General features: G+C 41.5%; 1 protein-coding gene across 1 annotated transcript; it reads right to left on the minus strand.

Moving 5' to 3' along the window:
* Nucleotides 1–74: 74 nt before the first annotated feature.
* On the minus strand, nucleotides 75–18,906 carry LOC110533990 (EH domain-containing protein 1). The gene is made up of 5 exons (XM_021618609.2): nucleotides 18,230–18,906; nucleotides 8,688–8,785; nucleotides 2,551–2,963; nucleotides 2,245–2,409; nucleotides 75–1,830 (listed from the first exon to the last, which is right to left on the minus strand). Exons 1-5 carry the CDS (start codon nucleotides 18,616–18,618, stop codon nucleotides 1,309–1,311), a joined length of 1,587 nt encoding a protein of 528 aa, XP_021474284.1. The 5' UTR covers nucleotides 18,619–18,906; the 3' UTR covers nucleotides 75–1,308.
* Nucleotides 18,907–23,291: the final 4,385 nt, after the last annotated feature.

The following is a 23,291-nucleotide window of genomic DNA, read 5'->3' on the forward strand; positions in this document are numbered from 1 at the left end:
GGCAGAAAGGTACTGAACTACGAATTTGGGCTTTTACTGGGCAATGTTTGATCCATTAACAGAGCAGACAAATGTATTTGAATAGACATTTTATTTCAGAAGAGACAAAAAAAACAATGTACATATTAACATTTGAGGGCTAGAGCCACTTCTACATACAACACTTGAGCGACTTTGGCATTGAAGGCTAGATGTGACTGCCAGGGATCAAACTGGGATTTTTAAACAGGTACTGCGCCCCAAATCGTTAATTGCTTTTCCATAAATACATTTGATCAGATATCTTGCCAATGCATACTGTATGCCCAACCCACCCCATTTCCTGGAACCAGTGAGTGTGAAGTCAATATTTTGTTGTTGCAATCGAAAGCACTATACTGGAAAGCCTCGGAGTATGGGCTGGGTATCTGAGATAAAAGATAACTGCACAAAGTTTAGCATACACTAGATCACATGTCATTTTTCTTTACATAATATATGGTTTACTGGAGCGTTTTCAGACAGATGTTCAAAAAGAGAGCAGGTAGTTAAGGTCGTCCAAGACACTAGTTTGTCAGTGTTAAATCCGTGACAATACGAATGTATCTATATTCCCTCAGGCTAAGAATACTTTGCTTTACAATGGCATTAGGAAAAGCTAAATATACAGATTTATAATAATTTATAATCAAAACCATTTGTAAGTAGAATAAACAATTGACTACACTGACACAAATCAAACTTAATGGAAGACTAGGTTTAAATAGAATGTTTGAGTTACCCTTATTTCTTTGTAATCGTTTGATTTGTTGAGTGACCTGTGACGTGAGAAAAAAATTAAAAGGAATGGCCATACAATAAATTGAAGCACAAATTCAGCAGGTCCCAAAGTGGAGATTGAACTTGATACATGATAACTACAACAAATGCCTTTTGATAAAGATAATGGTAAGACAAATAAGTACTAAGGAAGATAAGGGATTCAGGTGAAGTTAGAGATATTAACATTTATTTTTGAATGGACTATGTTAATTATCATAGTCAGTCTAACATTAATTTCACCCCAACACCATTATCATAGCCCTACCCAGACCGCCACCCCCTCCATTGTCTCACATCAGATGGAATCATTCTAACACAACATGCAGTTATGCAGAAGTCTTATGTCAAATGGCGCAACAGCCAACACCCTAACCAGAATGATTCTCCTCAACACTCACATTGGCCAAAAATGCACCTTTCCCTTTTAACTCATCCCACTCACTCCGAAAAACCTCTGAGCCACCATCTATTTATTCAGGCCTGCCCATATATGAAAGAGTTCCAATTCTACAGTCCCCTTTTGGAGGGAGGGATAAGATGTTCTGGCAGATCAGTGGGAAGCTCGTGCCCCTCAAGCTTCACCTTGATCAAGTGATTGGCAAGGGCAAACTCGTCATCGTCCAGGTATCCATCCTTGTCTACATCGGCCAGCTTCCAGATCTTTCCCAGCACTGTGTTGGGCAGCTTGGACTTCACCATTTCCTTCTTAGCCAAGGCACCTGACACTTTGCCGTTGACAGGAGACAGGGTGTAGAAGATCTCGTCGTAGGTGGGTTTGTCTCGTGCCACCACCCACTCCAGCTCATCAATACCCTCGCCTGCACCCTCGCCGTAGCCATGGCCAAAAGGCCCGTTCATGGTGCCCTCAAAGGCGCCACCCTGGACTGACTGGCTGGGCATGGCTGCCTCCTCCTGGCGGACGAGGGTCATGAGTTTGGCGATGTCATTGGCTAGCATGTCCTCAACAGCCTCCAGCAGCTTGGGCTTCACTGCCTGGAACTTACTGAAGTCCTGGTTAGCCAAGATCTCCTGTGTGTTTATAAAAGGTGAAATGAGGTCAGGGGAGTTCTAGTCAAGGAAAGGTATCTGCAACGCTCATCACAACTACTGATATCACTACTTCGATGGCTACTTCGGTTAAAGGGATACTTCGGGATTGAAATCATGGACACCATTTTTATGTCTGCATCCAGTATGAAGGAAGTTAGAGGTAGTTTTGCAAGCCAAAGCTAACTAGCATTGGTGCAATGACTAAGTCTACGGTATAGACTAGCATGCTAGCAGTTGCCATCGACTTCCAGTCATTGCACTAACACTAGTTATAAACTTCTTTCAAACTGCACGCAGAGACATAAAAAAAAAGGTATTCACGAGTTCAGCTAACGCTGAAGTTCTCCTTTAACATAATTACTACCCCCAATGAAAAAATGTATATTTGTGTACCTGCATCTTGGCTAGTTTGGGGAAGTCTCCCGGTGAGATCTGGTGCTCTTTCTCAATCCTCGTGTAGATCTCCCCCAGGTTAGCAATCAGCTCCTTCTTCTTATTCTCCTTCCCAAACATATTGGGCATCTCCTTCTTTAGAGAGCTGATGATGTAGGCGTGGACCTGGAGGGAGGAAGACTAAATTAATCATATCTGGACCTAAACACGGATAGATTTTTGGCACTGAGGGTTATACAATACAGTAGAGTAATTGTTTCCAGAGATAAATATTAATAAACCCAACATTTAAGACCTAGGTCTCACCTTGGCGAGGCGAGCCCGCTTGATGAGGTCATTGAGCTTCCTCAGAGCAGCATTCCGAGGTAGCCCCTGGATGTCCTTGAAAAGGTCCTGTTCCTCTGCCTCAAAAAGCTTCCGGTTGTCTGCGACCAGGAGCGGCTGAGCCCAAAAAGAACCAATGTACACCCGGATCACCTCTGGCGTACCGACAATTTTACCAAGAGACCACATGAGGGCGCCATAGACCCTCATCAGCTGCTGTGTGCCAATCTGATCAGCCTTGTTCAGAACCACCCGCATCTTGTCCTCATGGTTCTTCAGGGAGCGGATCACCTCAGAGAACTCATCCGAGATGTCTAGCTTGTGGGCGTCGAAAAGCAGAATGATGCGGTCAACACGCTCTGCAAACCACTCCAGCACTGCAGCAAAGTCATAGCCTGACGAGAGGAAAGAGGAAAATGGTGTTTGTTTTGTCATAATGGGTATGAAATCGTCAACATCCATAGGAATTACACCCTTTTATCAGAAGTTTAACATTTAAATCAAATGAAAATGGTACGAGATGTGGTCAACAAATTACAGTCCAACAAGTTTATTGGATCTGTGATTATGTAAGGAGTGAAAACATGCAGATAAATCCACACCAACTTGATTTAGAATGTGTGAGCCGCTCCTAGTAAGTGTGTGTTTGTTTCTCTATGCATATCAATCAGCTCAGATTCCAGTGCCACTCCAGCTTATCCGGTCTCTATGGTCCCGCTCCACACGGCAACAGACAGACCCAGCTAGAAACCAAAACAGGTATATTTCACAATGAGACAAAATGTGTTTTTCCTCTGCCAGGAAAACCTTGACTAAATACCCTCCATCTTCCTTCCCCTCACACTGTGACACCAACACTGCCAAGAGCAGAGCTGTGCTCTTTACCCATGACCGGCAGAGCATAGAAATGGATAAAGAGGAATCCATTTCATGTCACCTGACACACCTAGTAAAGCCTTATGAAATAGATGTGATGCAAGCAAGTTTAGGCCTCAAATTTCATCATGTTCTAAAAAGATAAGCGTCGGGACATATTCATGGTTGTTTTCTAGAGCACAATTTGCTGAACACTAAGCCTAGCTTATATTTCAGTTCAGAATAGTACACGATTCATGTTTTCAAGCATGCAAAAGAAAATCAAGACTGAATGCGATCAAATGCTTTATGCATGACATTTGTCCCATCAAACAAGACATTCAGTAATGTTTTAAATGTATTAGGCTGGGTCCATTCTATTTCCAGGGGATGTCTTCTACCCACCACACGTGGACATATCCCCCCTGAATGACAAACAGGAAAGAGCCTTTGGAGCATAAATTGTGCAGTGGAGACACTGGGCTCACAAAGAGACCTCTTCCTCACCTTAGAACAGTTATTTGTTCATTCTGAATTGTACTAGAGGGCAGCAGGGCACCACTCTGCCTTGGCACGTTGTGCTGGAGGTGGAGACAAAACACTGATACTAGTCATACTGAAAGTAGTTGTAGTTTCTAATAAAGGGATTGGCCACAACGGCCAGGTTAAAAAAAATATGTATACATTTTATTTTTATTATAGTTTTTAAAATCGGGTTTGGGATGTACAAGGCAGAGAACAGTCTGACTCAGCATTCTATTTAAACAGCAAGAAACAAAATGTACATCTCACCGGCTCTTCCCCTCACACATACATTAGAGCTCCATTGGGAATGTTGCAGAGCTATTCCTTTATATGAAATACCTAAGTAAGGTGTACCTACTCATTGATTTATGATCTAACTTCTGCTGATTAAACCAGAAGAGAAGCCCTATAAAGCCACCTGTGTGTGTGTGTGTGTGTGTGTGTGTGTGTAAAACCTGACCTTCCTCCTTTTTTCTGTCTGTCCCAAGATCAGGGCTCAACTAATCATTAGCAACTGGGGAATGTCCAGAGACTAGATTCAACAATGAGTGTCAATTAAAACAGTACAGTAGTTGGTTAGAATCATGTTATTCACTAGGATAATAAGCAGTGTCCTAATATGTTGGCTGTAGTTTAGTTTATTAGGATCCCCATCCCTACTGCAAATGCAGCAGCTGCTCTTCCTGGGGTCCACATAAAATGTACAAATACGTGACAAAGCACAGAACAGTTATAGACAAGAACTAGTAGTGAATCTAATCCCAGTGAAAGACTGAAAAGGTATTCTTCCATCAGTCTGGTTTGTGTGTCGATGTTGGCAGGATGTGTGATCTCTGCACCGATCCAATGAGGGCGTGACCTGGCAAAGTCAAGAGTCCACGAGAACAGCTCCTCATTATCTCTACTCACTTTAAAAGAGGTATATGCTGGTAATAAAGAGGTAATAAAAGACCGGGATATCAAATCTACATGGAGGCGATAGAAGAAAACACCACTGCCTGTCACAATTCCTATCATTTCATCTGAAGGTTAATTGTTACCACACCATATTTTAACCTAGTGACCAATCTCTGGAGAAATCAAGGCCAACTTGACTTAAAAAGGTGAGTGCAATCACAAGGGGGATGAAGGGACATACCACCCAATCAACTGTATGTCAGACTTGTCAGGCCTACCCAAAACAAAGGCATTATCTATCATCTTAGTCAGTGATCCACCTGATACAGACAAGGTCAAGGGTCAACACTGTGTCAAGTCAAGGGATTCATAAAGTGTGTTCTTCTACTCCACTTCTCTCTCAGCTTCCATGAACTAAAGAGTGGAATTGCCCCCAACCCTGATGGAAGCTAATTGGTTGAGGTGAAAGTGCATCTAAACGGAAGGTTTTTTTCAGTTTTGCTTTCTCGGCACAGCATACCTTCTTCCTTCACTTTTCCAAAAAGGAAATATCCGCGATGAACACACGCATGGAATTGACAATGGACACCAAACCTACAAAGAATTTCTAATTTCAATGTAATGATAGAAAGAAATGGGGAAGTACCTAGGGTGACAATGAACACTGCATGCTGATCTGGCAGAGAAAGTCAGTGTCATACTCGGGCGCCTATGAAGCATACAGCAGAATAGGAATTTGAGACCATCCTTGCAGGGCTCAGAAATAAGACATGCTTAGCTGCCTGTCCAATAGCAACAGGCTTGTTTGTTTGCATCTGGCCACGTACACGGTAAGACATCACGCACTGTTTTCAAAGACTGACAGTGGTTGGTTCACTGTCATCACTTCCTACAATGTGGTCCTCTTCCTGATTTATACTTGGTCAGAGGTCATGAACCCCACTGCCTGGCCTTGTTTCATGAGTTACATTACTGGTTCTTTGGTACATGGTAGTGCCACAAACTCAACTCTTTCCCCCCTGCCACCAGGGAGAAACATTAGTAATGTCCTGGTTGATCGAACTGGAGCCTGGGCAGTACGACACACGTCTCATAACTATCTCCTCTGTATCACTTTGGGAAATAGTCAGCTCTCCACACCAACGGCCCAGTCACACAGCATCCCCTCTCCAGTTAACAGAAAGGCTTAGAACAGAGGAAGGATCTAGGAATATGTTCACAGAATGGGCATTTGAATTCCACAATTCAATGGCTAATGACCTATTTGTTTGCAAAGGGCCTGCTTTTGCAACATTTTGGAATCCTGTATGGCCTCCGGTTAAACGGTTCATTGTGTGTATGTACGCATGTGAAAACTAAACTTTATACGTTTCTGAAATAAAAACAGGCATAAAGTGCCAATGACATGACCACTCCTCCTTTAAGGTTAAGGAACCAGCCACGTTGCATAAGTTGTCTTTTGTCACCGGTTAACCACATGGGTTCAAATCTCTTCCAGCTCACTTGCTGACAGCAGACACAGCAACCCCTTTAATTACCAGCCTTACATTTGCCAAGAATTGTCTGAGTGTGAGGGAATGCTATTGACACCCGACACCCGGGAGAAAGCTTGGAGTCACCGAGGACATTCACCATGTATACAGTAAATAATGAACGGTCTGTCTAACTGAACCTTGCAAGATACGCTAGAGTGACAAGGACATCGCCTCATTCACCTGCCTTCCCTTCACAGATGAAGTAGTAGCCTAGATTCACTGCTGGAACCCTCCCGGGGGAAAGTCCTTATAAGGAAAAGTCCAACAAACACCCCAACAGTAAGGCAGCTAAATAGCGTACGCTTTTTTTCTTCTTCCATATTGTCAAGCAGGCCACAGTATTACGATTAACAGAAATGTAAAGCAGCCGTGGAGCAGACAGATCGAGTCAGAAGACTTGAGGAGATTATTAACTTGCCCTTGCAAGGTCTGAGCCAGGGAAAATGGAGACAAGTATCACTTGAGGCTGATAAAACACTACGATGGCCAACAGACATTCTGTTGACAGACCCTATAGATGAATTCATAAATGGAAAAAAAATGGTGGGAAATTAAGGGGAAAGTAGTTGAGTGGGATGAGAGAATTTGTGATCCAGTCACAGGGACAATGGGGAAGTATATTACAGTGACCCTACATTGACTCTGGTGTGGGTTTCCTGTGTGTGAGTGTGCGAGCACGTGTCTGTGTGTAGTAGTGGTAGCATGTGTGTTCTAGAGAGAACTCAAACGGAGTTAACTACGACCAACCACCTAATTTTCCATCATTGAGTAATGACTGTAGCAAGGCTTCCCCTTTGTAATAAAATGCACTGAATTGACCACAATAAGTACTTCACAAAATGTTGTAACCTCAGTACTGCATCATGGTTCAATATACTGTGTAGGAATGTCAATTCAAATCTTCCCCATTTCAGTTCTGTGGTCATGTGAGCATGCATGTGATTTACTATAGCCCACAGTGGGTTATGAGAAGTGTTCAATCCTCTCCAGGAAATGTATGAAAGCCCAGCGTAACATCCCAGTCCCTGACTCCCATCTACAGTTAAGTGCTTTGTAAGTACGGTACAGCACACCATCTTTCGATTCTCTTTAATTCCCCTGGACTTCAAAACACTCATTTGATCTCCTGCCTTCAGCACTCAAACATCAAAGACTTCTACACATGCCAAGTCTACTTTTATTTCGCCATGGTTGTAGTAAAAATAAAAAGACAGCCCCACTAAGTTCTCACTTTCTCCCTACCATCACATCTCTTATATCCCCAGGAAGTGTTTTTTCACCCCGAGGTGACCCAGTGGCGGTTGGGCGAGCCCAACTATTCACCCAGGATGCTCGCACCAGGGTGAAACAAATGAAGCGTAAACACCTATGATTAGTGTAAATAACAACCTCTGTTTTGTTCTTCAGCTAACTCCATTGTCTGGCTTGCTGTGGCTCATCTTTATAGACATTGCGCAGCTGATGGTCTGAGGCACACACACATCCCGTCACTCGCTCTCTCTCCCTCATTCGCAACCACACTGGGGTGAAGGGTAGAGGGCAAAGAGTAAGACTCGCTGACTTCAAAAAAGTTTTTCAAAACTTGCCCTAGAGATCAATTTATGCTTTGGATGAATTCAAAAAGGTTCCAGGCTCAACATTGAGTTGAACTGGTAAACCTTCCCTAATGGCTGTGCCACACTGCTGCCCAGGAGTCAGCTTTTTTTCTCTTCTTACCCTCCATCTTCCACCTCTGTCCCTCAGAGGCCACCACCGTTTCCTGGCAGCCTCCCTCTGTCAGGTCATTTCTCACAGTGGGACGGCACTCACACCCATTCTGTCGTCATGGTGTACGGCAGGGGGAGGTTCTGACATTCTCTTCACAGTACTCGCCAATACACTTGCTCTAGAACCATGCATGAGGCAGTGGTCTGACGCAGATCACGCATGAATTCAGAATGTCAGAGGCTGTTCAGCAGTAATATGAAATAAGACGGCTATAAACACAGGCCTTGTAATGCAGATCATTCACTGCTTCACTAAGATGTACCAAATGTCTACAGCATTTATCTGCATTCTCAGGGACACAAAAACATGCTAAATGAAATTGACCACATTACATGATCATTAGACCGGCCAACCTTAAAGTAGAACTGTGGTCCTTTTTCAGTAAAAAATAAATCAATCATGAGACAGAATCAAGGATCAAGATGGAGGAAGAGGGCAAAAGGAGAGTCATTGAGAGGGGGAAGAAGGATGCAGAAAGAAAAGATGGGGAAATCAAAAGAACCTTAATGGTACAATGAATATAGGCTGTTAACTACCAACCTCTGCTGATCCTCTGCTTTTCTCCAGACAGGATTCCTGGGGTGTCAATGATACTGATGCTCTCCAATACAGCGTTGGGCATCTGAGCACACACAAACCTGGGAGAAAGATACATTGATGATGATGCCTAACTACACAATAACTGCAGTATTTAACCACAAAAGTGCCTTCAGAAAGTATTCATACCCCACGACTTATTCCACATTGTTACAACCCGAATTCAAAAAAAAAAAAAAAAAAATAAAATTCCATGCAAATGTATTGAAAATGAAATACAAAAATATCAAAATGCACATATGTATTCACACCTCTGAGTCAACACGTTAGAATCACAATTGGCAGCGAATACAGCTGTGAGTCTTTCTTGGTAGGTCTCGAAGAGCTTTAAACACCTGGATTGTACAATATTTGCACATAATTCTTATTCAAATTCTTCAAGCGTTATTAAGTTGGTTGTTGATCATTGCTAGACAGCCATTTTCAAGTCCTGCCATAGATTTTAAAGTCGATTTAAGTCAAAACTAACTAGGCCACTCAGGAACATTTAATGTCGTCTTGGTAAGCTACTCGTGTATATTTGGCCTTGTATTTTCAGTTATTGTCCTGCTGAAAGGTGAATGTCTCCCAGATCTGTTGGAAAGCAGACTGCCAGGTTTTCCTCTAGGATTTTGCCGGTGCTTAGCTTAGTTTGTATCCTAAAAAAACTCCCTAGTCCTTGCCGATGATAAGCATACCCATAACATGATGCAGCCACCACCATGCTAGAAAATATGTAGTGGTACTCCGTGATGTCATGGATTTGCCCCCAACATAACACTTTGTATTCAGAGCTAAAGTTAATTTCTTTGCCACATTTTCTGCAGTTTTACTTTAGTGCCTTATTGCAAACAGGATGCATGTTTTGGAATATTTTTATTCTGTACAAGCTTCCTTTTCACTCAGTTATTCTGCACTCTGGCACACAGCTGAGTGCTGTTAAATTGGAATTGATAGCCAGAGTGAATTTATGAACGCACCCCTAATGACTGCAATGTGTGACTGCGGCCCGCAAATCGAGGCATTCCTGCATCTGCATGAATGCCCCGCCCCCACTCTCTACCTGACAGCTGATATGAAATTATATGTTTCTTATCAAGTACACTGTGAAACTCCTGACTGGTAATATCACTGATATTCCTGCAATGAAAAGGAGGGTGCTGATTCATGAAGGTGACTCATCTTGGGACTGGATTGTGAAAATGAAAGTAAGTTAATTGAGTTCTTGGATGTTTTCCTGGTACACCGGGAATTTCTTATAAACCGTAGGAACATTTGTGGAACTAAGACATTGGATAAGAGTGGGTAAAGAGGTGTGTGAGGGGGAGAGTAATGAATGTAAATCTGGGACTCTTTTTGCATCAACCTTTTAACAGCCCCTCCCTGGCAGATATGTTGAAACACCTCCACCCTGTGGTAGCACTCAATAAATACTAAGCTTCTACCAGACTAGACAACCTATGTAAAATTCTTGAATTTAGTTGATTTTTCCTCACCAACAGTCATGCACTTATAACAGGTAACATTATTCCAAGATTTTTCCCCTTACCCATCTACACACAATCCCCCAAAATGACAAAGTAAAAACCTGTTCAGATATTTTTGCTAATTTATTGAAAATGAAATACAGGAATATCAAATTTACATAAGTAGTCACACCCGAGTCAATATACACTACCGTTCAAAAGTTAGGGGTTACTTAGAAATTCCGTTGTTTTTGAAAGAAAAGCACATTTGTCCATTTAAAATAACATAAAATTGCTCAGTAAGAGCGTAGACGTTAATGTTGTAAAGGACTATCGTAGCTGGAGTCGGATAATTATTAATGGAATATCTATATAGGCCCGTTATCAGCAATCACTCCTGTGTTCCAATTGTGTTAGCTAATTCCAGTTGTGTTAGCTAATCCAAGTTTATCATTTTAAAAGGCTAATTGATCATTAGAGAATCGTTTTGCAATTATGTTAGCATAGCTGAAAACTGTTGTGCTGATTTAAAGAAGCAATAAAGCTGGCCTTCTTTAGACTAGTTGAGTATCTGGAGCGTCAGCATTTGTGGGTTCGATTACAGACTAAAAATGTCAAAGCGTTATGTTGTCTGCCAGTGTGTTGGAAAGCAGACCGAGGAAAACCTGGCTAAAGGATTTTGCATGTGCTTAGCTTAGGGAGTTTTTTTTGTTTTAATAAAAATAAACTAGTCCTTGCCGATGACAAGCATACCCACAACATGATGCAGCCACCAACATGCTTGAAAATATGAAGCGTGGTACTCAGTGGTGTTGGATTTGCCTCAAACATAACGCTTTGTATTACAGGACACATTTTTTGCAGTTTTACTTTAGTGCTTTATTGCAAACAGGATGCATGTTTTGGAATATTTGTTATTCTGTACAGGCTCACTACTTTTCATTTAGGTTTGTATTCTGGAGTAACTAAAATGTTGATCCATCCTCAGTGTACTCCTATCACAGCCATTAAACTAGCTGTTTTTAAAAGTCACCATTGGCCTCAAGGTGTATCCCTGAGCGGTTTCCTTCCTCTCCGGCAACCGAGTCAGGAAGGACGCTTGTATCTTTGTATTGACTGGGTATATTGACACACCATCCAAAGCATAATTAATAACTTCACCATGCTCAAACGGATATTCAATGTCTACTTTGTTAACCCATCTCAAATACACAATTTTGTTTACATCCCTGTTAGTGAGCATTTGACATTTCCTTCCACCTGACTGGTGGGGCATATCAAGAAGCTCATTAAACAGCATGATCATTAACACAGGTTCACCTTGTGTTGGGGACAATAAAAAGGCCATTATAAAATGTGCAGTTGTCACAACACAATGCCACAGATGTCTCAAGTTGAGGGAGCATGCAATTGGCATGCTGACCACAGGAATGTCCACTAGAGCTGTTGCCAGAGAATTGAATGTTAATTTGGAAGTATGTCCAACCTGCCTCACAAACGCGGACCAGGTGTATGGAAGACAAGTAATTACTGGAAGCTTTGACGCAAACTTACATTCTCCAACACCTTACATCTTGTAAGAATAAGTAGTAAGCCTGTATCTGATCTTTCCAGCTCCTGTAGAAAGACTGTTTTTGGAGACCCTCCAATCGAGGCACAAAACCATATGCTACACTCAAGACAACGAGCATACCCAAATCATTTCTGTCCACTCTGTATGCTAGAAAACTATTTAAAGAGAGCTCCAAATCACATGTAGAAATGTTGGGCAATTAACAAGTGCTTAACAGACGCTGAACACATGATTCCTCTATGAACACCAGCATGCACTTGAAGTAGCTTTCATTTTCCCCTTCACCCTCAGTACACTTGGTAGAGACATTCATTGAGACCGACTTACAGATCTGCTGTCAGGCAATGAAAACGTAGCAGTCTTGTGTGAAGGGCCTTCAGTGGAGTGATATAATACAACTGTACATTACCTCACCACGCATGGGAATATTTTTTCCCCCCCTTTGTTCAATTTGTTTTTCCTTCCCTCTCCCCTCACGCAATGTGACTGAGGAGCAGGAATGTCCTTATTTTTTGGCAGAGCTCTTATCTTTCTAACTCCTTAACTCACCTTTCCCATGATCTGATTCCCTCATCGTATCTGGATGCATGTACATAACTCATGACTAAACCACTCCGTGTCACACACAGCTATCATTCCCCAATCCTGAAACATACTTGCCAGTTGTAGTCATACAAAAAACACATTAACGCCGCAATTTAACGCCGCACACCCTTCTTGGATGTTTCCCTCCGATTCTCCCCAGCCCCATCTGAGTCTCCACTCCCTCCTCTTTTTACCACATTTACACTCATCCAGAATTCCTGGCATTCCCTTGGTCCGGTTGCCAGCGCGTTCTGTTCGTGTGAGCTGCAAACTCAAAACCGAGAAATGGACTCGGGGTAGGCACAGACATACAGTAGCATACACCACTCTGAAAGGTTCATCATGCATCTGGAGTAAGGTTAGGAGGTTAAAGGTTAGAGATGCAGAGTGGGGCTGGATAAAATGGAAGGTTATGGATGACAGTGCATGATTGCCAAGAGTGAAAGGAAACACATTATGGTCACAATGAGCAGGCAGCTGTTTGAAGGAAAGAGAAACAGCTGAGTCAGTATGAGTTATTTCTGCCAAGGCAGAGCTGGAGTACAGAACTGACTCAGGTCTTTCCGCTCTGAAAGCCTGACCAGTCGACCCACCTTAGACAAAAATGGCAGGGATTTTTATGCCTTTGTAATCTTTGGTAATGATGGAAATATGCTTTAGGTGTAAATTTAAAACAGCTGAAACCTGATATAAAGTATATTGAAAAGATAATGGACCTTAATTTTTAAATATAGTCTTTGAGAATTAAACATCAGCTAGACATTCAGGAAAATTTCAAATTCCAAAAAACATGATTTTAGCATTATTGACTTCATGTTTGAGCAAAAGATCATTAGCCATGGCAAAAGGCATATAATTGCAGGAAATTAGCTTTAAAATTGCAACATTTTCTCTCAGCTGCATGCCAATCTGTAGAATTACAAGACATTTGCTTTAAAAACTGCAAAAATGTCTCAGCTCAATGGAGAAATTTGTAGAATCAGGAAATGTTATTTAAAAAGAAAAATGTTTAAAATACAAACTCTACACTGCCAAGATGGGGGACTCAAATTATCTAAAATGTAGCCGTGCCAACAGGCTGACCGTGTCAATTTTTTTATTTAACTAGGCAAGTCAGTTAAGAAAAAAGTAAATTTACAATGACGACCTATCCCAGCCAAACCCTAACCCAGACGACGCTGGGCCAATTGTATGCTGCCCAATAGGACTCCAGATCACGGCCAGTTGTGATACAGCCTGGAAATTAACCAAGGGCTGTAGTGACGCCTCTAGCCCTAAGGCAGTGCCTTAGACCGCTGCGCAACTCAGGCGCCAACTTGCCACGACCTCTGCAATGCCCCCTACCGCACCCACCACCTACACCCCCCTTTGATCCAGGAAAAAACCCTGAAACACTATTGGTTAACCAGTCAGCTCTGTACAATCTACCACAAACACACATTTATACATTACAACTTACAGTGTATTGGCAAGACAATATTTACTGGGTATTGTCCTAACTTTTAATTTTCATCATTTAGAAAACAAAATCTGAACAGCCCAAAAGCAGTGAGTTAGCCTATACACTGAAATTGTGAATTAACCGGGTGAAATGTTTCAGGCAGGCTGCCTCACACAGCCAAGTATAAACACAGCTGGTCAGAACTATTGTATCATTTCATCATTGCTTCCACAGGAGAGCATTACCACTCCCTCCACACTAAGTCAGTCATGATGGATGACTTTCAATACAGAGGATCCCATTCCTGGAGTGGCTGTCAAATTGACCCCTTCAAAAAGGCAGGCTAATGTCAGCTTAGTTCCCACCAAAAGGAAACGCACAATTGATTGAAAATAGGTGTGCAGAACAGTGCTACAAATGCAGGCGTGACACCCACAATTTTGAGTAGAAAAGTCATACTATTTCACACAAGATCAGCATTATAACAAATACAGCATCCGCTTTTCATCCGACACCAAAACACTTTATTTTCCATATGCACTACTGGAACGCAGGATAAAGTGATTGCACACATGCACACAGTCTGGGTAGTCACAAAATGTAGCTACAGTAGCACAGCTCAATGTGGAACTAGTTTTACTTGTTCAAAGTGTAGGAAATAAATCCTGAACGGTTACTATAAAACAGCTTGGTGTGGTGTTTGTCAGAGCAGGGGAGAAGGCTGGAATTTAATACTGAAAGATGGAGAACATTGCACTGTCAAACTGTAGACTGCTGCAAGTAAAATGATTCAGCAGAGCAATGGTTATGAGCAAACATAGTTTTGGTGAAGCAAAGGTTCATACCACAGACAACCACTACAGACTTGAGTATGTTTCTGGCATCAGTTAAACATGATATAAACCCCAATAGTTGGTCAGGAAACACTGTAGAATCTCTGTCCAGGTATTCTCCATTAATGTGGGAATCAATGTAGCTATGAGAGCAATGTCAGTTAATAATTGATTGAACCAGACAGCCACTACGGCAGTTTGTACCAGGAGAGAGGATGCACTGCTCCTTGGTTTCTATGGGACCTCTGAGGAGAGGTGACATTCTACAATAAAAGTTACCTACTTACATACAGTGTAATGAATAGATTACATATTCTCTGAGGGTCAGTGCAAGGTTCAGGCTAGACTGTTCTTTCATACATAGGTCTGTATGGGAGCATTATAAAAGCAGAGGTGATAGAAAAGTGTGTTTGGTCAAACTAACAAGTTTACTGCATGAACAGCCTCAGTCAAAGGACATGGGCAGACCAGAGGGGGCTTTTCAAAGTTCAACACAAACTGACAGCCACTCCCCTCCCATACTGTCACACTGAACATCTGATCCGAAGACAAACAATTAATTTTAAAAATACATGAATACAGAGAGAAAAAAAAAGAATAAAAAAAAAATCTCATGGATCACTGATGATCCTCTGACAAATAAGATAGGATTATCCTTGGACTAGAGATGTGCACAATTGCTCTTAACGTTTAAACTGCCATTTGTTATCTTTTAACGATAAAAATAAAATGACATGAATTCACAATTCAGATATGTTCCAGTGTATAACCGCTAGGGGGCAGTGCAGTTCAAAGTCCTGGCTACTTATCAGTCAGTGCTCACCTTACTGCTGTCCTCCACCCACTCAGCAACAATGGTAGTTAATGCCGTTTTAGGTTCTCTGCAGTGTCCCTCTCCATGTTCTCAGTACATGGGACATCATGTCCCACCTCTCATCAATGTGATGGCTTACTGCAGTGATGCGTGTTGATACATCCAACAATCTGTTATCGCCACGTATGGTGTTTCAGGGCTCACGCGTTGTACTCGCAAAACAATCATTGTACAATTTCTCCATCCAGGCATCACGTTTAATTTTTTTTCAAATGGCATCTTGTAGTCTGGTTCTAGATATGACATCAGGGCAGTGAAGACAACATCAGGGTTGGAAATTAACGCCGGCAAAATTGTCATTGGCGGGTCAGAATGTATATACTGTTTTAAAAATGTTCATCCAAAGTCCACATGTAGAAGTTGGTCAAATTGACAAGAAAGGCTAATAGTGTGACTGTCCTCATATTTCTTGGTCAGTTACATCGTTTTGTTTACATGCTAAGTTGTGTTTTCTGCAACCATCTGCTGCTAGGAAGACATCCACAATCAGAGATTTTTTTCATCACAGAAAAGGGAGTGCCCAGTTACCCCGGTAACAGCCCATCCTTTAAAGGGCCAGCTGAAAATGTGTGACTCTCCTAGAGTGTGTTGATTCACTGTGGAGTGCCACAGTGCACTCAGTGTGAGGGCTCTGGGCGTTTGTAAATTCGGAACGTTGTCAGATTGAATTTATGAAGAGACAGAGCGTTTCACTCTTGGAGCATTCAGAGAGCACACTGGATGCTCTGGCCAGGTGTAGCGTTGATCCAAGTGTTCTGACCTCAACAGCAGTCAAGCACCCAAGCTAACTGGCTAAAGTTGGCTAACTTGCTGGCTACTTCCAGACATAAATGAGAGATTACCTCACTGACTGTTTAACTTGACCTAGCAGAGCTGGTTAGGCTGTTATCTAAAGCGTTGCTGACTAACTGTGCTGATGGCACCAATTTATTTTTATTTTTTTTGCAGATGTTTACTGACAACGGTCATATTCAATGGGTGTTGCACATTCGTAAATTCATCAGTTATTCAGCACTCTGGCACACAGACGAGTGCGCTCTGGAAATCAGAATAGATAGAATGAAATTATGAACACCCCCCTAATGATCGCAATAATGTGTGATTGCGGCTCGCAATTCAGGGCGTTCCTGCATGTGGGTATTCCTGCATCTGCATGAACAAACCTCCTTGAGCATCCCATTGATTTCTGCATGGACGCTCCACCCGCACTACAATTTTTCCAACTGTTAAGGATGATGTGCGGAGCGCTTTATATCCGTGGAAAATCATTTGAAAGAAGCATATCTCCTCATACAAACATTAAAACATTGTTGCAGTAGGTACTTGTTTAATTTAAATGTTTCCTTTTATGATGGCCAGTTAGTGGTAGTTGTGATAAGTGCACTGTCATTTTAATTTTGTTAAAATATTATTAATTAAATATACATATTTTTTTACATAGAGTTAATGATTCCAATGTTTTTCACACCTATACTTGACCTTTATTACAGAGGAGCTTGCTAACTAAGATAGCTAGCTATCCTCTAACAGTGCTAGCTCAGTAATGGACCAAATTAACCTAACGTTACTCCTTACATGCTGACCACCCACACCAGACACGATCAGGACACACAGGTTGAAATATCAAAACGAACACTGAACCAACTATATTAATTTGAGGACAAGTTGAAAAGCATTAAAAATACATGGCAAATTAGCAAGTTAACTTGCTATTGCTAGCTAATTTGTCCTGAGATAAACATCAGGCTGTTATTTTATCTGAACTACACAAGGTCCTCTACTCTAACAATTAATCCACAGATAAAAAGGGTAAACTCATTTCTAGCAATCTCTCCTCCATCAGGCTTCTGACTTTATAGGGCAGTTGGTAAACAACTTTAAGGTGCATTACCACCAACTGAACTGTTGTGTGGTCCTCAGTTCATCTCTCAATCACCCACCGTGGGTATATGCTTCTAAAAACCAATGAGATGGGAGAAGCGGGACTTGGATTGCATCAAGCGTCACAAATAGAACCAAGAACTATATTAATACCTGGCTACGTAGACACGCACCAGCAGTGTGGGTGCAATGATTGAATAACATGCATGTGTACATTTATTTGGCAACGCTCATGCACGCTACGGTGTGGTTAGCATGTTACAGTCCAAGAAACGTACACATTCTGTTCAGAGGCGAACTTGCTCTGGCAGCCAAAACAACCAACTACACCACCTAAAACGTGAATCAATTCTCAATTGCAGTATGTTCTAGAAACATAAAGCGCTCTACTTCATATCACAAATGCAAAATAAAAACACTTACTGTAAATGGTCAAGTTAACAGTTGCAGTCAACAGTATTTTTCAGTGAACACATGTGGCTTCTGTCTTCGGTTTACACAGGTGTTACAGCTAATTATCACAGGTAGTCGACTGTCTATAAGGCCGCCTGGGAATCCTAAACGAAATGTTTTTATTATTTGTATTTTTTTGCTGATATGAAAGATACGTTCCTTATGTTTCCAAAACACTACCGAAAGCGATGCGTTGTAACTTTTAGAGCGAGCGCCGGGGTTAACAAAACATGCCAGGCCAGAAGATACGATCCTAAATAGGCGCTAAACGTAGTTAGCGACAATGAATGGGCTAACTCAGCCAATCCTTTTAATTCCCTGGGGGATTCATTAAAAACATTCCCAGTTATCCTAGTTAGATAGCTTGCCATCTAGCTGGTTACACGGGACTGGGACTCACCTGTTAAGAAAGGCGTTGCCAAAAGCGTTGAGTTTTCTGAAGGGTTTTTTGGGGTCAACTACTAGAGCGTTGCCTGGGATCAGCCCGTCCTGCTCTCCATGCATGACCGCTATGAAGGAGTCGGTGGTCGGTTCGGGCCCTATCCGCATCCCGGGAAAATCTTGCTCCATAAGATGCCGGATAAATGTGGTTTTACCCGTGGAGTATTGGCCAACCAAGAGCACCATAGGCTTGTTGTCAAAGTCGGCATCTTCCAAAGCCGGTGAATGGAAATCGTGGAAGTGGTAGGTGTCTTCCAAGGGAAAGAGTTTGGTCTTGTACAGTTTTTTCAGCCCCTCCGACACATTTTGGATTAGTTCTGGGTCCTTCTTGCCATTCCTTTTGAACATGGTGCCCGAATTCAGAAGTATTGTAGATTTACTTGTCGTCTCAATCTAGTTGTTCAATGTAGTAAAGTTGATGATATCGCTGGCTAACGACTCTGTGGCTGTCCCGGACGCGGTAATACGTTTGAATGAGTAAATTTGTTAGCCTTCTACCCTTGTTTAGCTAACTGACACTACAAGGCTCGCTAACAGCAGACCAAGAAACTCCCCTGAAGCCACCCTCTCCTCTGTGCTTCTACAATCACAAATCCGGTGTCGAGCTTTCCTAGTGGAACGTCAGAAGGCTAGTCAATTTATGGGGGAAATGCAAGAGGGGTTGGTTTCAAATTAAAAGCCCCCTCTCTACAAGTCTGATGAGCACATGCTTAATGAATTCGAAAGGGAAACCCCAACCATTCTGGTCTGACCTGTTAGTGACAGTTAATAAACTGTTATCGTTCACATTTATTACAACCTTGATTTGAGCAAATTACATTGAAGCAATGTAGCCTAATAATTCCCTAAATGTTTTTTTCCTCCTGGGAAAAACAGCTATGGAATTATTTAGGGTATTTTTTTTGTTTAATTTTCCCAAGGAGAAAGTGTTTTTTTTTTTTTGTTTTGCATTACCCACTTATGTTCTTGTGTGTCTGCATTCTCAGTCAGTCATCTTTCTTCATGGAGTTTACTGTTGAGGTCAAAATATTGACATTGTTCCCTCTCTCTCTCTCTCACACACACACACACACACACACACACACACACACACACACACACACACACTAGCAGACAGTGATAAACTATTAATAATTACTATTTGAGGTGGAACATCTGACAGCTGATATGAAAATATATGTTTATCAAGTACACATCTGACTGGTAATATCACTGATTTTCCTGCAATGAAAAGGAGGGGGCTGATTCATGAAGGGGACTGATTCATGAAGGGGACTCATCTCGGGACTGGATTGTGAAAATGAAAGTAAGTTCATTGAGTTCTTGGGTGTTTTCCTGGTACACCGGGAATTTCTTATAAACCATAGGAACATTTGTGGAACTAAGACATTGGATGAGAGTGGGTAAAGGGGTGTGTGAGGGGGAGAGTAATGAATGTAAATCTGGGACTCTTTTTGCATTAACCTTTTAACAGCCCCTCCCTGGCAGATATGTTGAAACACCTCCACCCTGTGGTAGCACTCAATAAATACTAAGCTTCTACCAGACTAGACACCCTGTGTAAAATTATTGAATTTATAGTTGATTTTTCCCCACTAACAGTCACGCACTTATAACAGGTATGATATTATTTCAATAATTAGAGAGTGATGTTTTCAATATTTATTTCCAAGATTTGCAACAAACAAAAACGTATTGGCTTCAAATAACTTACAAATGTATACTATACAGGATATTATCAGTGGTCTCATAAATACATACTAGTTTCCTGATAATTTATCAAACATATCAATGAGCTAATTTTCTCTATCTTAACCTGTGTGTGCTCAGTAGGACAGACACGGCAGTGGCCTACATAACTGACAGGCAGTCGTGTTGCAAACACTGGCTGTCAATTCATAGGTCATCACCATGCGTCCCATTCTTCTTTTAGCCTGACTCTGCATTCTAACCAACGTTTGGAGTGCATAAATACCTTCACCTGATGTTGTTATAGAGAACAAGGAGCTGATATCTGTCGGATGATCAAGAGACTGTTCTTAACAATGAATCTCATTACAAAACGCGTCACAATGTGGGTAGAGCAAATGTAAGTGAGTTCAACCAAAAGGGGAGAAACATCATAACGGGAATGAAATGGCCATTAACAAGGACAGGGATATTCTTCACATTGATTTTTATGTCAGAGCTGGATGGGGGTAACTCTCTGCAGGTAACAGCATCTCCACTGGAACCCAGGCAACTTCCACATGGAGTTGCTGTTACAGCCAGCAAGCACCAGTTTTGTCCACAAGCTGTCCGTAGCACACTGCCTCCTACAGGATAGAGATAATACTTCATTGCTACAAAGCTGATGTAGCTAGGCTCATAGATTGAGGACACACCTTCCATTGTTTCTGGTTTGTGTATGATGTCTCACTTGGAAACACCTGAAACAGAAGTACATGTAAGGTAAATGACAGGGAATGGTGGGGTTAAGTTACATGTGAGGAGCCTTCGATAGCAACTGACTTTAACCCCCCCATCTTTATGACCGGCTGGCTATACACGCCATCATAGCACACAATGCTCTAATAGACCTTGGCCCTTTGGCCATTCTGTCTAGATAACAGGGTTTTTATGGTGGCTCTCAATATAAGGGTGGATTGTGGATTGTGAACACAAGCTGACCATAATGGGTGTCTGCCTTCTCAACTATGTTCCCTTTTTCTCATACTATTTCACCATAAAATGTATCTAGTGTTTGGTATACTGATAATTTATCCCCGATGAAAGATTGTTACTCATTTCTTTATTTTATTTCTGACCCCTATCATGCTTAGCAGTCCCTCTCCTCTGATATCTCTGTAGACTTTGCCTCACAGTAAACCTCTATCTTGGGAAAAACAAAACAATAAAGCAATTAAAAATGGGTGTCACTGACCCTGTTGCCCGTGTCTGACTCAGTCACCCTTGTTGTCAGGCACACTCTCAAACACTGCCTTTTTCATATTTTCTATCTCTGTTCAATTTAATTGTCGTGTTTTGGCTGTGTGACTCAGTTGGTAGAACATGGTGCTTACAATGCCAAAGGTCATGGGTTTGATTCCCTCTGAGAAACTCACGTAAAATGTATGCACGCATGACCCTGGGTCACTTTGGATAAAAGCGTCTAATAAATGGTGTATTATAATTTCATATGAACAACTTTGGCAGGTGGTCTTCATGTTTTAAATCTGGCCAGTATGAAACAGCAGACTGTATCAACAGTGACAAACACAATGAGCCTGTTCTTGTTATGCTAAATAATACAAGTTTCCCTAATAATTAATAATTTAAATGATATGTGAAGGTTTGCAAAGTACCCAAGCACGCTTATTTGAATTCAAACACTGCTCACCTACTTTTTTTCACCTTGGTTAACAAAAACTCTGAGCAAAAGCCAAACATGCTTGAGTTAGGGTTAGTTCAAATTCTTTGAAATACATAATTTTGAATGTATTGCATGCCATTCTCCTGCACTCTGTCACACACACATACAGACATTGAATGATGGAAATGTAATTAAATCTGTTAATTATATGTCTCAAAATACTATCTTTGTAAGGAGCGGATTTTAAGCCAAATGTGTTCCCTACAACGCTGATCTACTCCAGCTGTCACTGCATACATAGAACAGTGGAATGTCAAATCATTTTGATTATGTTTGTAGGCTTATGTGGCGAAACTTGTCCCCTTATTTAAACAGCCTCTTGTTAGGACAGCAGTTGAAACATGCCTTTGAAATTGGAACCAGAAAAATCTAGTACTGAGGTTTGTAAGCTAATGTTATGTTTTCCCTTTTAAGGCAAAGCGATAGTCTTCCCCACTGATGCTGAGAGTTTATCTCGGGAACAATGGTTGACATGGCATGGGGCTAATGGATCGCCACCTTACATGTTTTTAAGATTATTCTCCCTAAATAACAGGTCTTATGAATGTACAGCGTAGGACGTTTGTCTTGAATATGCGCAAACACATTCAGACAGACAAACATACCACAGAGCAGTAGAGGAGAGTGAGTAAGTTGAGGCAAATGGGTAAGTTGAGCCAACCTCGTTTCTAGGAAACACAAAATGTAATCATTTCAGTAAATATTTAGGAAGAAGTCATCATAAGTTGAGCCAATGGCAAGTTGAGCAAATGTAAGTGTTTTCTTACCAAGGGATTACCGCTAGAATATGAGGTAACAACAGGGCCTGGCCTATGTTAAAAGTGTTTTGTTTTCTTAAGTACAAATTGTTTGTTAGGTGTTAGGCTTGTGTTAAAAGATGCTTCAAATTATTAAAACACAAAAAAGTGTTTGGGAAATAAAGATAGAAATGGTTTTAATTAGTTAGTGGTTGTATTTCACTCAGTACAGACATTTGTAGGCGGGTTAACTTACCCTGTCCCGGGCTCTACTTACCCCATACCATATTGTTTACATGAAATCTGATTATTTCCAGGGCTACACCTGAAATATATGTAGACATCTTTGATAGAAAGAATACTATATTTCCCTTGACATCATGATGCTGAATGTAATAAAATTCTCAACTTACCCCATTCTCGCCTACTCACCTGCAGCCAGCCCAGTGGCCTTCATAGGACGAGGCCAAAGGTTTGGGAGTGCGAGGATAGAAAGACAGAAGTAATGGAAGACCGGTCAGATGTAGCAGAAAGTTCTGAAAAGTTAAAAAAAACAGAACAGCGATGAGTGAAGACAAAGGCAGACTCAGTGAGAGGAGACAAACAAAAGAGAAGAAGTTAAGGGTGCATTTGTCAGCAATGCAATGGCAGCGAGAGTGCCCAGTTTAATAAAGATCAGGAGTTGAAGCCAGGTTAATTATTACACTCCCAGTCAATATTTAACAGGCTTGACGTCCTGCCCCTCAATCCAACATCCTGATTCCACAGAGACTCACACTCAAGGTAGGGCTACAGTGAAACACGCTCTTAATTTTCCTTTGTTCCACTCACAAACACACAGTCAACACACACCAACAGCTGAAAGTGTCAAT

This window comes from Oncorhynchus mykiss, chromosome 10 (genome assembly GCF_013265735.2).
Source record: "Oncorhynchus mykiss isolate Arlee chromosome 10, USDA_OmykA_1.1, whole genome shotgun sequence".
NCBI classification, from domain to species: domain Eukaryota; kingdom Metazoa; phylum Chordata; class Actinopteri; order Salmoniformes; family Salmonidae; genus Oncorhynchus; species Oncorhynchus mykiss.